General features: G+C 40.1%; 1 protein-coding gene across 3 annotated transcripts in view; it reads right to left on the bottom strand.

The window, feature by feature from the left end:
* Positions 1–17,256, bottom strand: part of ccni (cyclin I) — a 39,837-nt gene that overhangs the window by 11,561 nt on the left and 11,020 nt on the right. For all 3 annotated transcript variants that reach the window (XM_048592237.1, XM_048592289.1, XM_048592351.1), the window contains one exon: positions 15,272–15,428. In XM_048592237.1, coding sequence (XP_048448194.1) covers positions 15,272–15,385 — 114 coding nt within the window. In that variant the 5' untranslated portion in view covers positions 15,386–15,428. The remainder of the gene's footprint in view (positions 1–15,271; positions 15,429–17,256) is intronic.

The following is a 17,256-nucleotide window of genomic DNA, read 5'->3' as shown; positions in this document are numbered from 1 at the left end:
CTCCATTTCATGGAGCTGCAAAGTTTACAGAAACCCCAGAGAAAAGGGCATCACTGGACAGTTGTAAACAACTCTTTTCGATTATCAACATGGAGGACTGATCATTTAGTAGTTAGCTGGGACCATGGTTAAAAGTAACAAGCAAAGATCACAGTTAACTGGTGTCCTAAGGTTGATGGCTTGCTCACCGAGCTGGCTGTACCATACAAACGTTTTGTCACCATGCTAAGTAACATCATCAGTGCAGCCTCCGATGAAGCAATGTTGTTGTATTCTGCTTGGTATTTATATGATCTGGTCTGTTAAGTTGGGTTGTGTCATTTTTGGTTCTGTTCTGCATGAGTTTGTATATTGGGTCTAATTCCAATTGTTAGTTGATTGCATTACGGGTTAAAAACCAGGCCTCTAGGAATTCCCGTGCGTGTCTGTGGTTGGCTTAAGCTAGGATCGTCACATTGTCCCAGTTAAATTGATGGCCTTCATTGTCCGAGTGCACTGAGATAAGGGAAAGTTTGTTGTGTCGTTTTGCTGCTAGCTGGTGCTCGTGTATCCTGATGACTAGTTTCCTTCCGGCCTGGCCAATGTAATGTTTGTTGCAGTCATTGCAAGGTATTTTGTAAACTACGTTGGTCCTGCATGTCATGGGTATGGGATCTTTGGTCCTTGTGAGTGTTTGTCGTAGTGTGGCTGTGGGTTTGTGTGCTACCATGATTCCTAGTGGTCGCAGGAGTCTCGTTGTCAGTTCTGATATGTTCTTGATATAGGGTAGTATGGCCAGTGTATTGGGGTGTACTGTGTCCTCTTGGCGTAGTCTATCTTGTAGGCACCTGCGGATGAAGTTGTTGGGATATCTGTTGTTAGCAAAGACCTTGTATAGGTAGGTGCTCTTCCTCTATCTTGCGTAGTTCTGGCATGTTGCAATGAGTTGTGGCCTGTTTGAATAGTGTCCTAACACAGCTTTGTTTGTGGATGTTGGGGGGATTGCTGTGGAAATTGAGGATTTGGTCAGTGTGGGTTGCCTTCCTATCTCCTGCGGTTTGGAACTCCCCATGGTCATTCATTCTACTCTGACTTTTAGCAATAAAAACATTCCCTTGCATGTTTAACTCAAGAATATCTATCTGGTTTAATTCTTACATTCTGCACAGTAAAGCAAATACATGCTTTTAAAATTCAAAGCCGCTACTATAACCAAAAGGAGTGGGGAAAGAAGAAAATTTCTCTCTCACTCCTCACTTGGTCACAAAAATAGTTGTCGTTAGACTTTCCTGCTTTTATATTTAGACACCGTTGTATTAAACATTATATTTTGTCTACCAAATTTCCACTATCAACCTATCCATATCCCTTTACAGAATCTTTGCATCCTTCCTTGAATTGTGTTGCGACTGATCTTTGGATCATCAGCAAAAATTCAGCTTTAATACAGTAGATCCCTTTATCGAAGATAATACAGCAATTTTTTTTATTATTAACTGGCACCAATGAGACCAGTAGCGTGCCCATTGATGAAGAGGTCCACATAATCAATATAACAACATGCCAAGTAATAGAAATGTTATGCAGGGGTATACACATCACTGTTAAACATTATTATTTACTTGATATATGCTGTAAATAATTTTATTTAAGGCAAACTACACATACTGGCAGAGAGCCTTCTCACTCACCCTCAACTGACTACTCGGACATTGTGGTAGATTGTGGTATTTGATGAGAAACTGAATTAACCATTGATATTTCATGTAGCCATTCAATTGAAAAAGTATATTTACAGTGAGATAAATAAATTTAAGTTCTAATAATTGGACAGAATAATACCATAAACTTCACGGTATTTGACATATATAATTTAGGCTGCTTTGAGCACACCAGTCATATGGTTAAAAATAAAATTTGCGTATAGACTTCACAAATAACTGAGGCCTCAGCAATTGTTCCTGTGGCTCTGCACGTTAGATAGTTTATGGTTTTGCTCCTGAAAATCATAACTTTCCTATCATAGGTTCCTACAAGAATCAAAGTTAAAGCAGAGTTACGTTTCGTTAGCTTTTCCTGACAGATGGTCAAGGTCATACACCGAAATACTGTACCATGCATTTACAGCACTGAGCAGTTCCAGGTGAAATAATTTTCAAACCAAAATACATACCTATATTGTCCAGGATCTACCTGGTGACAGAAGTTGTTGATGCACATTGCAGCTGAAATTCCATGATTAGCAGCATAGAGCAACATTTACCCGGACTTCAGTGCAAGTTCAAAACAGAAGCCAAGAACAGCCCTGGGAGCAAAAATTAAGTATCGAGGATAGGAAACATTGCTGGGACACGATGCTGGCAGTCAGAGAGCCATGGAGTTATAAAGCACGGAAACAGATCCTTCAGTCCAACTCGTCCATGCCGACCAAATATCCAGACTAATCCTGTCCCATTTGTCAGCATTTGGCCCATCTCCCCCTAACCCCTTCCTATTCATGTACTCATCCAGATGCCTTTTAAATGTAATGGTACCAGCCTCCACCATTTCCTCTGGCAGCTTGTTCCATACACACAGCACCCTCTTCATGAAAAATTTGCCCCTCAGGTCAATTTTAAATCATTCCCCTCTCACCTTAATTCTAAGCCCTCTAGTTTTGGACTCCCCTATCCTGGCAAAGAGGACTTGGCTATTCACCCTATCCATGCACCTCATGATTTTATAAACCTCCATAAGGTTACCCCTCAGCCTCCGACACTCCAGAGAAAACAGCCCCAGCCTATTCGGCTGCTTCTTATAGCCTAATCCTTCCAACCCTGGCAAGGTCTTTGTAAATCTTTTCAGAACTGTTTCATAGCATGGTGACAAAACGTTTGTATGGTACAGCCAGCTCGGCGAGCAAGCCATCAACCTTAGGACACCAGTTAACTGTGATCACTAGTGTCCCATACAGCTGTAACATGACATCCCAACTCCTATACTCAGTGCACTGACCAATGAAGGCAAGCATGTCAAATGCCTTCTTTACCACCCACCCTACCTAACTCTGACTCCACTTTTCAAGTAACTACGCAGCTGCATCTCAAGGTCTCTTTGTTCAGCAACACTCCACAGAGCCCTATCATTAACTGTGCAAGTCCTGCCCTAGTTTACCTTACCAAAACGCAACACCTCACATTTATCTAAATTAAACTTCATCTGCCAATCTTTGGCCCAATGGCCCATCTGATCAAAGTCCCACTGTACTTGGAGATAACCTGCTTCATTGTCCACTACACAAACTATTTTGGTGTAATTTGCAAACTTAATCATATACCCTACAATCACAGCCAAATCACTTATATAAATAACAAAAAGCAGTGGACCCAGCACTGATCCTCGCAGCCCACCACTGGTGACAGCCCTCCTGTCCATAAAGCAACCCTCCACCACCACCCTTTGTCTCCTACCTTCAAGCCAATTTTGTACGCAATTGGCTAGCTCCCCCTGGATCCCATATGATCAAACCTTGCTAACTAGTTTACCACACGGAACCTTGTTGAATGCCTCACTGAAGTCCATACAGACAACATCTACTGCTCTGCCTTCAATCTTCTTTGTCACCTCTTGAAAAAAAATCTCAAAATCAAGCTAGTCAGACACTATGTTAAAATTACCTGTTACCTGTAATAAGCCCTGTTAAAATATGCCTCCAACAGTACAAAGCAAATGTTTCCTCATCTCCACCCAAATGAAACTCTCTTAGCAGTACATACAGATGAAAAATTAAACAAAACCTTACAGTTCATATTCACAATTATTCCTAGTGTTCATTGTTATATTTAAGTCCTCTTGTTCTTTAGTAAATACCGTTAGAGAAGTCTAAAACTATAATTGCTATTTGGGTTTTCAAACGGCAGAGGAGGTTCTTATGCAAAAAAAAGTTTTTAAAATCATAATCTTAAACTGTTTTAAAACACCTGACATTAACTCTAAAATACAGTGTGTTAATTTAAATTACAAGAATTATAGTGTTTTTAGAAAATTAAATAGCAAATTCACAGCACAGATGCAAGGACAGGAATTGTTTCTAAACTGCCCATAACAGTCATGTGAAATGATACCTCAAGCCAAATAAATGCTACAAGTTAAACATTTTAAAAAATTCCACTTATTTAAATGAATCATTTTAAATGCTAATTGAAAAAAAATGATTCTCACATTTAGAAATCCGATCAGGAAAAATTAAAAAGGGGTTAGCCACTTTGACATCCTGACAAAACGAATAAAAAAGGCTCATTTGCCAAAAAATCTGAGAAATGTTCATTTTATTAAAAAAAAATCAGCAAAATTGTATGAAAATGTTACTTTGCAAAAGAAAAACTGGATAAAAATGAGAAATGTCTACTTTTATAATACAGGTCAATCAAGAAAAATGAAAATCTGGCGATGGCTTTAGTGTATGGGAATAAGGAGGACGAAAGCACAAGTGCTGTGGGAAAGGTCACATGCATTGACTCAAGACAAGAGAAAATTTGTGGCAAATAATACGGAATTGAAATAGGCAACATTAATAGAGCTAATATTTCTATTTAATGACGTTAAAGTGAAACAGAACATAGAACAGTACAGGCCCTTCAGCCCACGATGTTGTTCCGAACTTTTACCCTAAACCTAAGGTCTATCTAACTTCCACCGCTACCTTATACTCTCATCTATATGCCTATCAAATAGCCGCTTAAATGCCCCTAATGAGGCTGACTCCACTACCCTCTCCGGCAATGCATTCCACGCCCCTACCACTCTCCGAGTAAAGAACCTACCTCTGACGTCTCCCCGATATCTAGCTCCTTTCACTTTAAAACTATGTCCTCTCGTAAAAGCTACCTCCACCCTAGGAAAAAGTCTCTGGCTGTCTACTCTATCTATACCCCTGATCATTTTGTACACCTCTATCAAGTCACCTCTCATTCTTCGTTGTTCTAAAGAGAAAAGCCCTAGCTCTCTCAACCTTTCCTCATAAGACCTTCCCTCCATTCCAGGCAACATCCTGGTAAATCTCCTCTGCACCTTTTCTAACACTTCCACATCTTTCCTGTAATGAGGTGACCAGAACTGGACACAATACTCCAGATGTAGTCAAACCAGGCTTTTGTATAGCTGGAGCATAAGTTCACGGCTCTTGAACTCAATCCCTCTATTAATGGAAGCTAACACATTATACACCTTCTTAACAACTCTATCCACCTGGGTGGCAGCTCTCAGGGAACTGTGAACATGAATGCCAAGATCCCTCTGCTCCTCCACACTGCCAAGAATCTTTCCGTTAACCCTGTATTCTGCTTTCAAGTTTGTCCTTCCAAAATGAATCACCTCACACTTTTCAGGGTTAAACTCCATCTGCCACTTCTCAGCCCAGCTCTGCATCCTATCAATGTCCCTTTGTAACCTAGAACAGCCCTCTGCACTGTCCACAACGTGACCCACCTTCGTATCGTCCGCGAACTTGCTAATCCACCCTTCCACTCCTTCATCCAAATCATTTACAAAAATCACAAATAGAAGAGGACCCAGAACAGATCCTTGTGGTACACCACTCGTAACTGAAATATGTGAAGAGAATCAACATTAAAAGGGGTAAAGCTTGTTCCCGCTTAATTTATATTGCCTTTGCTTTTTTTTTTTTCTAAAATGGTATTACACACATTAAATTACATTTGCCATATGCCTGCCCATCCCACCATCATGTGTAAATCCTCTTGAACTCATCAACTCCCTGACTGTACCTACAGCTGATTTTGTGTCACCTAAAAATTTTGAGATTGTCTTGTGTAAGGGGGGGCGGAAAGAGGTTGAGTCTGAAATCCTATGCTCCAGATTCCATTTCTGACAAATCCTACAGAAATTAATACCAGCCTTTCCACCCAACTATCAAAAGGACTGACAGGTTGATCACCTGTTATACAAGGAAGTAGCTAGGGAGCAGATGTTAATATCCCTTTAACAGTGATAGGTGATGCCGATGACACAGATAAGCTCATCAGGTTTGAAAACGTCCCTGCTCTTTTTGGTCCACATCTCCGGCAATAAAGGTAATTAACTCTGATCCAAACTTTTGCAGTCCCTCTAGCACTCCCAGTCAACAAGCAACTAAAACTATAAAAATTTCCAACTTCCAATTACATCCCAGTGATTCCTGCTGCAAATATCTGCGGACATCTTATGTTTCTAAGATTTACTGGCATGTGATGGAATGAGATTCAGAGGCAGCAACACTGCAGCTATTTTTAAAATTGTATCTGTCACTGTATTCCAGGTGACAAAAAGAACGGAAAATTAGGGGATGGAAAGGGAGAACAGCACAATTGTGTTACACCTGACAAATCAGTAAAATATGGATCTGACAGATTTTATATGAGGACAGATTGACTAGGTCGGGATAGCTTTCGCTACAGTTCAGACGAATAAGGGGGGGGGGGGGATATCATAGAAACTTATAAAATTCGAGCAGGACTGGACAGGGTAGATGCAGTAGGGAGGTTCCCCATGATGGGTGTGGTCCAGAACCACAGCTCACAGTATGAAGATTTGGGGTAGGTAATTTAGGATGGAGATGAGGAGACATTCCTTCACCCAAACAGTGATGAGCCTGGGGAATTCATTACCACAGGAAGTAGTTGTTGCCAAAACATTGAATGAATTCAAGAGGCGACTAGATATAGCACATTGGGGCGAATGGGATCAAAGGTTATGGGTGAAAGCAGGATTATGCTATTGAGTTGGACAATCAGCCATGGTCATGAAGAATGGCAGAGCAGTCTCAAAGGGCCGAATGGCCTCCTGCTGCTTCTATCATTTATGTTTCTATTGCTCCTCAACCACTTGTTTGTCTCATAACAAACTAAAAGGATGCATGAACGTAGCTGTAATTGCACATCTTTAAAGTTTTAGAAGCAGCATCTTTGCTAACACACTACAAAATTATACAGGATGTGGTCATGTCCACACAGCACTTAGTATGTCAGACATGAAGATGCAAGAGGTGCATTCTCCATGGGAGACAGGGAGTACGTTTAAAAAAAAGTGGTGGCATACAGGGCATCAGAAATATACAAAAAAGGGCAAACACTATGCTGGTCACAATCAAAGAAACTTTGACTGAAGCATCAAATCAATTCTTGTTACTTTTATTCTAAAGCCTTCTCCATCTTTCTGACACCGAAAATAAGTTTTGGACATTGCTGCAAATAATAATCTTAACATTTCAATTTTTATGTATGTAATACATCTCTATTGTTTAACAATGTGTATCACTTCCTTTCAGCCCACACTCTAAAGGGAATTTTGGATATCTTATAGTGTCCTGATCCTCTGATCTATTCTTTCAATGGGCAAAGCAACTTACTAACAACATCAGAATGGAAACTAAAAAGTAGTATTAAATCAGTTTTTTTCTATGATCTTTTCGTGTCAATACTTGAAAATCCCAAAACATGCCTTTTGGAATATATCTATTTACTTGCTGAAAACCAACTAACTCAGCTGGAAATGCTACATTCGATGCCGAGATAACAAGGTGTAGAGCTGAATGAACGCAGCAGGCCAAGCAGCATCAGAGCAAGAAGGGTCTAGACCCGAAACGTCAGCTTTCCTGCTCCTCTGATGCTGCTTGGCCTGCTGTGTTCATCCAGCTCTACACCTTGTTATCTCAGGTTCTCCAGCATCGGCAGTTCCTACAATCTCTATATTCAATGCCTACTGCTGCTCAGGAATGTGATCTAATGTGAAGTCAAAGTCAAATTTAAAAAGGTTGAATCACAGTTCCAGATTGCAACAAAAAGGAATTAGTTATGAATTTATAGTATTATTGTTTAAGAGGAGTTTCATTTTATAACATTATCTGACAAGACACTGCCCTTGGAGTCAATTCATGAAATGACATATCCCTTCATAAGTAATTTCAGAAATAAAAATATTAGATGGATCAGGCTGCGCATCTAACCAAAGTATTACTTTTTATTTAGTCTTTGAGATGCTGAGAGTGCCACTGGCTAGACTAGCATCGGTTGCACAGTCTTAACTGCCCTTGAGGTGGTGCTGAGCTGCCTTCCTGAACCACTGCAATCCATTTGATGTATTATCACTGTCAAAGTGCTGTCAGCAAGGGAGTTCCAGGGTTTTGACACAGCAACAGTGAAGGCACAGAGATATATTTCCAAATCAGCATGGTGTGGCATGGAGGGGAACTTGCAGGTGGAGTGTTTTTATTCATCTGCTACCCTTGAACTTCTGGATAGTAGCCATCCTGGGTTTGGAAGACAGGTGAATTTCTGCACTGCATTCTGTAGATATCGCACACTGATGCTACTCTACAGGAGCAAAGGAACAGTGAAGAAGATAGTAGATGGGTTAGAAATCAAGTAGAATGTTTTGCTCCAAATGTTATCAAGCTGCTCAAGTGCCATTGGACCTACATCCATTCAGGCAACTGGGGAGTATCCCATCATACTCTTGACTTGGGCCTTGTAGATGGTGAACAGGCTTTGAGGAATCAAAAAGAGAGTTACTCACTGCAGAATACCTAGTCTCCAACTAACTCTTCTATTAACAAGAGGAGGCTTTTACATGATTGAGTTTGAGACACGAAGATTGGCCAGCTGGTTAATAGTGAGGAAGGTGTTCTTGGGTTACAGGAAGATTATAGACAGGTTGCTTAGGTGAGCAGATCAGTGGTAGATGGCATTTAACCCCCCCAAAAAAAAATTATTATGGAAGTTGTTACAAGAAAAAGGGAATACTCAGTGGATGGCAGGACACTGGGAAGATCAGAGGAACAGAGGGATTTTGGGATGCTTGCCGCAGATCACTGAAGGCACAGGACAGGTTAATTCTAAGAGCAGAGAGATTACGTTGGAGCTGTACAGTTTAGTTAGGCTACAGCTACAGTATCACATGCAGTTCTAGTTGCTACACCAGAAGAAGAATATGATCGCGTTGGACGGGATACAGAGGAGATTAAGCAAGATGTTGTCTCAGTTGGAGCATTTTAGGTGGATAGGCTCGGGTTGTTCTTTCGAGCAGAGAAGGCAGGGGGTACCTGATTGACATGTACAAGATTATGAGGGACAATAAGAGGGTAGTCAGAAGCAACTATTCCCCTTAAAAGGGTCAATGACAAGAGGGCATAATTTTAGAAAGGTGAAGGGTGAGGGGTACAGAGGAGATTTGAGGAAGATGGTTTTCACTCAGAGGATGGTGGGAATCTGGAATGCACTGCCTGCGAGGGCCGTAGAGGCAAGAAACCTCAACTTGGCTATGGCAGAGTGCTGGAAAGTGGGATTAGAATAGATAGGCTGAAGCAAACTCAAAGGGTCTAAAGGCCTAATTTGTCCTGTATGACTCTGGATTCATATCTTTAATCTATTACCATAGTTTGTAAATAGGTGAGGCTCCAGTACTGATCCTTGTGGCACTCCACTAGGCACAAATGAGGCATTTCAGGATAGCAGGCACTCTATTCTGCCCTTCCTGTCCATTACCCAACCTTCTTTTCTTGCTAATAAATTCACAGCCATACCATGAATTCTTGCCTTGCACATTAACCTTTGATTGGCACCTTAACTGGATTTCCAAAAGACATTTGTTATGCTACATCTGCAGGTTCCACTTTATCGAGCCTACTGGATACATCCTCAAAAAAAATTCGAGTAAATTTGTCTAAATTTCCCTTTTGCAAAAAACATGCTGATTTTATCAGATCATACTTTAATTTGCACAAAGCATTGTTATGACTAGCTGAAAAATAGAGATTCCAGTATATTCCAGTTGACAGAAGTCAAGTTTACTGGCCTATATTCCCTGGTTTGTTTTCTCCCTTTCTTTGAATAACGGTCACATTTGCTAACTTCCAATCTTTTAGGGCCATTCTTCAATCCATGGAATTTTGGAAAGACATAGCTAGCATATCCACCCATGTTGAGGTTGGTTAGCTCGCCGAGCTAGTTCGTTATTCCACAGACATTTCATTACCCTGCTGGGTAACGTCATCAGTACAGCCTCCGATGAAGCGCTGTTGTGTTTTCCCGCCTGTTATTTAAACTCTGGGGTCTGTTGAACTGGGTTACCTGACTTCTGGTTTTCCTTTGCAGTGGAGTATATATAGGGTCTAGCTCTATGTATTTGTTGATGGACTTCTTAGTGGAGAACCAGGCCTCCAGGAATTTCCGTACTTGTCTCTGCTGTGCCTGTCCCAGGATCCTGGTGTTGTCCCAATCAAACTGGTGGTTTTCTCTATCCATGTGGATGGAGATGAGCGAGTACTGGTCGTGTCTTTTTGTTGCTAGTTGAGGTTCGTGTAGTCTTGTGGCTAATTTTCTTCCTGTCTGCCCAATGTAATGTTTGTCACAGTCTTTGCAGAGGATCTTATAAATTACGTTGGTCCTGTCCAAAAAACCTATGGATACAATACATGGACAACACCTTCGTAATTATTAAACGGACCAAACTAGAGGAGACACAGAAACTAATAAACAACACTCTCACCGGGATCAGATTCACCAAGGAAGAGGGAAATAACAAACAGCTCCCATTTCCTGATATTATGGTGGAACGCAGGACCAACGGGGACTTCCTAACAAAGATACACAGGAAAGCCACACACACTGACCAAGTACTGAATTTCAACAGCAACCACCCTAACACACACAAACAAAGTTGCATGAAAACTCTATTTAAATGGGAAACAACACACTGCAGCAGCACAGAACTACGCCAAAAAGAACAGTACCTCCTCCAAGTATTCAAGGACAACGGATACCCGAAAAACTGGGTCAGAAGATGCCTATTACATGAACGACACCAGGAAGATACTGCATGTCCCGACACACGCATCATGCTACCTTACATCAAGAATACATCTGAACTGACCACAAGACTACGACCACTGGGCATCAGAGTAGCACATAAACCCACATCAACCCTATGTCAACAACCCGTTACCCACTATGGGCAGGACCAACGTAATATACAAGATTCCCTGCAAAGAACATGACAAACATTACACTGGACAGACAGGAAAAAAATCCACAAGACTACACGAACATCAACTAGCAACAAAAAGACACGACCAATACTCACTCATCTCTATCCACATGGATAGGGAAAACCACCAGTTTGATTGGGACAACACCAGGATCCTGGGACAGGCGAAGCAGAGACAAGTACAGGAATTCCTAACGGCCTGGTTCGCCACCAAGAAGTCTCAACAAACACAGAGTTAGACCCTATATACACTCCACTGCGAGGGAAAACCGGAAGAGAAGTAAGCCAGCTCAACGGACCCCAGAGTTTAAATAACAAGCGGGGAAACACAACAGCGCTTCATCGGAGGCTGCACTGATGATGTAATGAAAAGCCTACAGAACAACGAACCAGCTCAGTGAGCCAATCAACCACAATATTCACAACCTGAGCTACAAATCTACTCAAAAACCTTAGACGTCCACCCATATTTGCAGCCGTCTTTGTAGGCCAAACCTAATCATGTAACATGGAGGCATGACCGAAGCAGCAAAAAAGATTTTCCAAAATGTGTTATGAAATCACTTTTGACTCTCAAAGTATGGCAATTTTAAGAAAGTTATCTCAAGTTTCCTAAAGCTCAAATAAACAGTATCATGAATTAGTTAGGGCTTAAATTTTCAGTAATCATTCTATTTAAAGTGAGCTTCAACTTTGTTAAACAAAAATAATACTTTCTCACAGGGAAGCAGATTCAGATTAAGGATTGCAGAAACAACAGGTGTGTCCAGAGGCAGCTCTGAAAAGATTTCAATTTTGTTACAACTCATTTGAAAGTGTTGCAAGTCTTATCGCTATGTATACTTTTCAGTGATCCATTTCACAATTCTGTTAATAACGACAATGCTTTTAAATCCAATAAATTGTGGGAAGGCGATGGGGTAGTGGTATCGTTACAGGCATAGCAATTCTTAGGACCTGGATCAAATCCCACCATGGCACATAAATATTGGTTAGACACTGGAGTTAACTCCCTGCCGTTCATCAAAAAGAGTAACATGGGATCCACAGCAAGCAGATTTAATATTGTGAAAGACAGCACCATCGACTGTTAGTTCTCATTCAATAGTGTGTTAGAATGCCAGTTTGGATTTAATAGGCCCACTATTTCTAGAATCTTCATTACACTTTCTACTGTCTCCACTTCTTTAAAGAAAAAAAAAATAAATCGACGTTTATCTTTACTAATCTTCTTAAGATACCTACATAGGTTTTTACAATCTGGTTTATGTCTTGCTAGTTTGCTGTAGCTACGTACAGATTATACATCTTGCTGCAATTGGACATTGATTGCTTCAGTGTCTGAGGACTTGTCAATGATGCTGAACATTGTGCAGTGAACATCTCCATTTTTAACCTTATGATGGAGGGAAGGTCATTGATGCAACTGGTTGAGCCTAAGACACTCCCCGAAGGAACTCTCGCAGTGATGCCTTGAAGCTAAAATAACTGACCTCTAAAAAAGATTTGTCTTTGTGTGTGATATGACTATGAAAGTGGAAAGACTTGCCTCTCAACTCCCACTAATGCTGGTTTTGCCAGGGGTCCTTGATGCCACACATGGTCAAAAACAGCTCTGATATCAAGAGCAGTCACTCTCACCTCTCGAGTTCATCTCCTTGGCCTGTGTTTGACCTAAGATTGTAATGAGCTAAGAGGCTGGTTGGCTCTGGCAGAACCCAAGTTCAGCGTCAGCAAGGTTATTGCTAAGCAAATGCTGCTTGATGCTGCTTTATTGATAATTAAGAGTAGGCTTAATAGGACAGAAACAGGCCTGATTTGATTTGTCCTGCTTTGTTCATTTTTTGCACATTGCCAGGTAGATGCCAGTGTTGCATCTGTGCTGGAACAGACTGGCAAGGGGAACAGCAAGCTCTGGAGTACAAGTCTTCAGTATTACTGCCAGAATGCTGTCAGGGCTTCCAGCCTTTGCAGTATTCAATGCCTTCATCACCGATATCACAGGATAAATTGAATTGGTTGAAGACCTGCATCAGTGATGCTGGATAGCTCTGGAGGAGGTCAAGATGAAACATCTGCTCGGCACCAGGCTGGATACTGATGCAAATGCTTTAGCCTTGTTTTTCCACTATCATGTGTGCACCCAATCATTGAGGATGGGGATATTTGAGCAGTCTCCTCCATCAAAAAGTTAACTGCGCGCCATATTTATCTTTGCTAGAAATAAGGAATTATCTATCTGCCTGAAAGGAAATGCAATAAAGTTCATTGACTCCTGGAATAAAAAAAGTTGTCCCGAGAAGAGATTCAATAGACTAGACCTACGTTCCTGCAAGTTGAGAGGAATGTGAGCTGATTGAAGTGAAACATATGAAATTCTTAAGGGGTTTGATACGATTGGTGCTGGCAGGGCTTTCCTCTGTGCAAAGTCTAGAATTAGAGTTGCAGCCTCGGAACAAAGGTTTAAACATTTGTGATTGAGATAGAAAAATTTCTTTACCCCAAAGTGAATATTTGGAATTTTGTATCTCAGAGAATTGTAGATGCTTAGCCATTGACAGACTTTTGGACACAAAAGTTTGAGGAATAAATCCGGGATAAAGTGCATGAAGGTAAAGTTGAAGCAGAATATCAGCTATGACCTTATTCAATGGAGGAGCAAGTTTCAAAACCTAGTCCTGCTTTTTGTGCTCTAATATGTTCCACAAGAATAACATATTTGTTCATCTAGTATTGGATATACTATATGCTATCTCACCACTTGGTGCCTTCATTTTATAATGGTAGCTAACATTTGGTTTAAAAAAGACAAAAGGCCTTCAAGCAAAATCATTTCACAAACTAACGATCTATTGAGTTCTGTAAAACTCTCAAACTAGTTTTAGGACAGAGCAATTAAAGAACTGATCAAAATAAACACTAATAGATGCAATATTTCATAGCAAAGTTCCTTACACTCCAATGTAACTAAACTGGTGCACAAACATGTATTTGAAATCTATTTCTACACCTAACAGTACCACCATATTTCCACAAACAAGTTACTGCTTAAGGAACCTAAAATCTTGACAATACATGAGTGGTAATAACCCTCACCAAGAAGTGTTGTATCTGTAGTTCAGTGACCTTGTTAGGTCACTGACATACAGTCAAACGATTCCTATACACTCCATAACATAAAATCAACTGACAGGTCACAACTCAACATCAAATAAGTTTCAGGCTCTGAACACTGAAATCCAGGAGATGATTAAAATACTAGGTCTAGCTTGATGTTAATCTGAATACTTAAAACATCTCTGCAATTTCCAATGTAGAAACATCTGTACCAACAACTTGAACCTAGAAGTCTCAAATTCAGTGCAACTTTTGAGGAAATATTAATGCTTAAAAAATTCATTTAAAATAAATAGAATATTTACACAACTTATAGGAGATAACTTAAGAACTTCAGCTCCCAGTGAGAAGTTAGTGATTTTCCTTCAGTACGCTCAAAATACAATCATTTGCTGACATGCTTTAAGATTTTTTTCAAACACATTAAAAATAGTTTAGATCTGAAGGGTCACTGGGCTCGAAACATTTAATTCTTGCTTTCTCTCCACAGATGCTGCCAGACCTGATTTTCTCCAGCAATTTGTTTTCGTTTCATATCTTCAGTATCCACAGTTCTTTGTATTACATTACTTTAGATTTTTCACACACCTACATTTTCAAAAGCCAGTATTTATGAAAGGAAAATACAAGTTCAAGCACATCTCAAAATCAGCCAGCTCCCCTTCCCCTAAATCAGCTAAAGTGACAGAAGAGAAACCATCGCTCTTGTCAACATGTCAAGTGTGGCCTGTGAAGTAGACCATTGGAAAATTTTTTAGGTCCTATCCACAATAAAAATCAAGTCATTCTGGAGGGATCCAGCAGTCAAACTCCATATTTAAAAGCCACAATGAAAATTGTTATTATCGTATTGTGCTGCAACAACACCATTCAATTATATTCTTTAAAACATTTCACTATAAGCTGCCCACCTTGCATTATATTTAAGATTAAGAAAACCCCTCAAGAAACAAAGAAAAACGGTTTTTGGAAAGTAGCCTTATCTAGGAAAATTTAACTGGATTCTCTAATAATCAAGCAGGATTTGTATAAATAACTATAACTGCTTACACAATCTTTAGAAAAGATCACCATTCACTGTAAAAATACTTTTTTTAAAAAGTATGCTCTCCTGAAAGTTTCATGTAGTCTATTACACATGTAATATAATAGTTACCGGATTGGATAGGTATTTTGGCACGTACACCTTCCACATCTGTACTTCCCTAGAGACTGCATTTTCCAACAGGACGGACAGCCTCTGACTCTCCAGGGGTCCTGAAAACTTCATGACACCCCTTGGATATGCCAACCTCCCAAGTGGATACAGCTACCTGCAAATTGAAAGCATAAATTGTATCAATATAAAATAGTTCTCTCACAGGCATAAAGTGGATTTGTACAGAATGTACATTTATATAGCACCTTTCATGGCTTCATGGCAATGGTACTCCCAGAATGCTTCATAGCCAAAGCAGTACTTTTGAAGGGCAGCCATTATCATGATGTAGGAAATGCAGGCAACATGCACACAGCAAGCTGCCACTAACAATGTGATAACATACAAGTAATCTATTTGAGATGTTGATTGAAGGATAAAGATTGGATTGAAATTGGGGATACTGTGAAGTAGTGTCATGTGTGCTTTATGTTGCTGTGAAAGGAGACATGAGGCCTTGATATAAATGTCTCATCTAAAAGATGGCACCTCCAACAGTGTAGCGCACTCTCAGTACTGTATTGGAGTGTCTGTCTTGACTAATAAATATGGAATGAGACTTAATGCTACCAATTGAGCCATGGTTGAGATGTAAACTGCAAATTACTCACTATTACAGCAAAAGCAATTTAAAACAAAAAATAGATTTAGCCCAATAATAGTTCGGACAGCTGCAACACCATATTCAAATCAGATAGGCTCCCCATACAATATTCATCTATTCCCAGCAGAAATCAGAGGTGCAGAAGGGAAAATGCTCCCTTTTCCTGTTCCTAACGGTTCTCAAAAGGATAACAAGAACAAACACATCACTTCCAGCACTATACCGATCAAGATTGGCTAACTCCAGAGAGATCAGGATTTGATCCATAATTATCTATCCTGTCACTCCTCATTCCACTGAGCAAACTTATCAAACAGTACCTTAGTAATCTATCAACATTTCACCTAATCACTTAAAAAATGAGATTTACAAAATTAATCAAATATTCCTGAGACTTAAATGTACAACCTTTTGGGTCAGGAAGTTGAAACATTTTGCTATCTAGGTTTCTGGGATTAATTTGAAAAAAAGCAACTAGGTGAAAAGTATTAATCAATCATCAGCAAGTTAGTAGACTGAGGAGGCAGACAAACAGAATAAATGACCCTGCAGCCTGAACATTTGGAGAAAAGCCATAATTTAATACTAGATTTTCTGCAGCTCAAGTGTCAATTGAATTGGTGTTCATTAATTTGAGATTATTGAACTCTTATTAGAAACTGTTGAGCCATTTAGCTAATTTAAAATGTTAAATTTTTCAACCATTAGCTAATTAAGTAGGTGGAGTAAGATACCACAAACAGTACTCAACTGCAATATTGGAAAAGGGGGAATAGGGCAACACTGGGGTCTTGTTCCTAAATGCTGTCCAGTGACCCTTGCCAGAAAATGCAGGAGGCATGAGAACAGGATCAAGAACATGGCTAAAATGGCTTCTATCAAGGAAACCACCAAACCCATCCCAGATTCAAATGAAAATGTCCACTTGGGCAAGGTACGAGAGAACTGTAGATAATAATGAAACAATATCTATGGAAAAGTCACCTTCTCCAACAGCTGGAAAGAGGGTTAGGACAAAACACAAAGAAGTATAAAGGTGAAACAAAACTTGGCAGATGGAATAGAACATGGGAAAATATAATTATACATTTTGGCAAGAAAACTAAATATCATTTAACAGGTGAAAGACTGCAGAAAGCTGCAGCACAGAAGATTTGGGGGTCCCTGTGCATACCCATAAGGCTTGCACTCAAGTTCATTGGGTAATGGGGATGGCAAATGGAATGTTGGTCTTTATTTCAAAGGGAACACAGTATAAATGTAAGATAACAAGGTGTAGAGCTGGATGAACACAGCAGGCCAAGCAGCATCAGAGGAGCAGGAAAGCTGACGTTTCGGG

The sequence above is a fragment of the Rhincodon typus genome, chromosome 1 (assembly GCF_021869965.1).
Source record: "Rhincodon typus isolate 14 chromosome 1, sRhiTyp1.1, whole genome shotgun sequence".
NCBI lineage: Eukaryota > Metazoa > Chordata > Chondrichthyes > Orectolobiformes > Rhincodontidae > Rhincodon > Rhincodon typus.
Note: the sequence above shows the minus strand (reverse complement) of the source record. Positions and strands in the feature narration are given on the sequence as shown.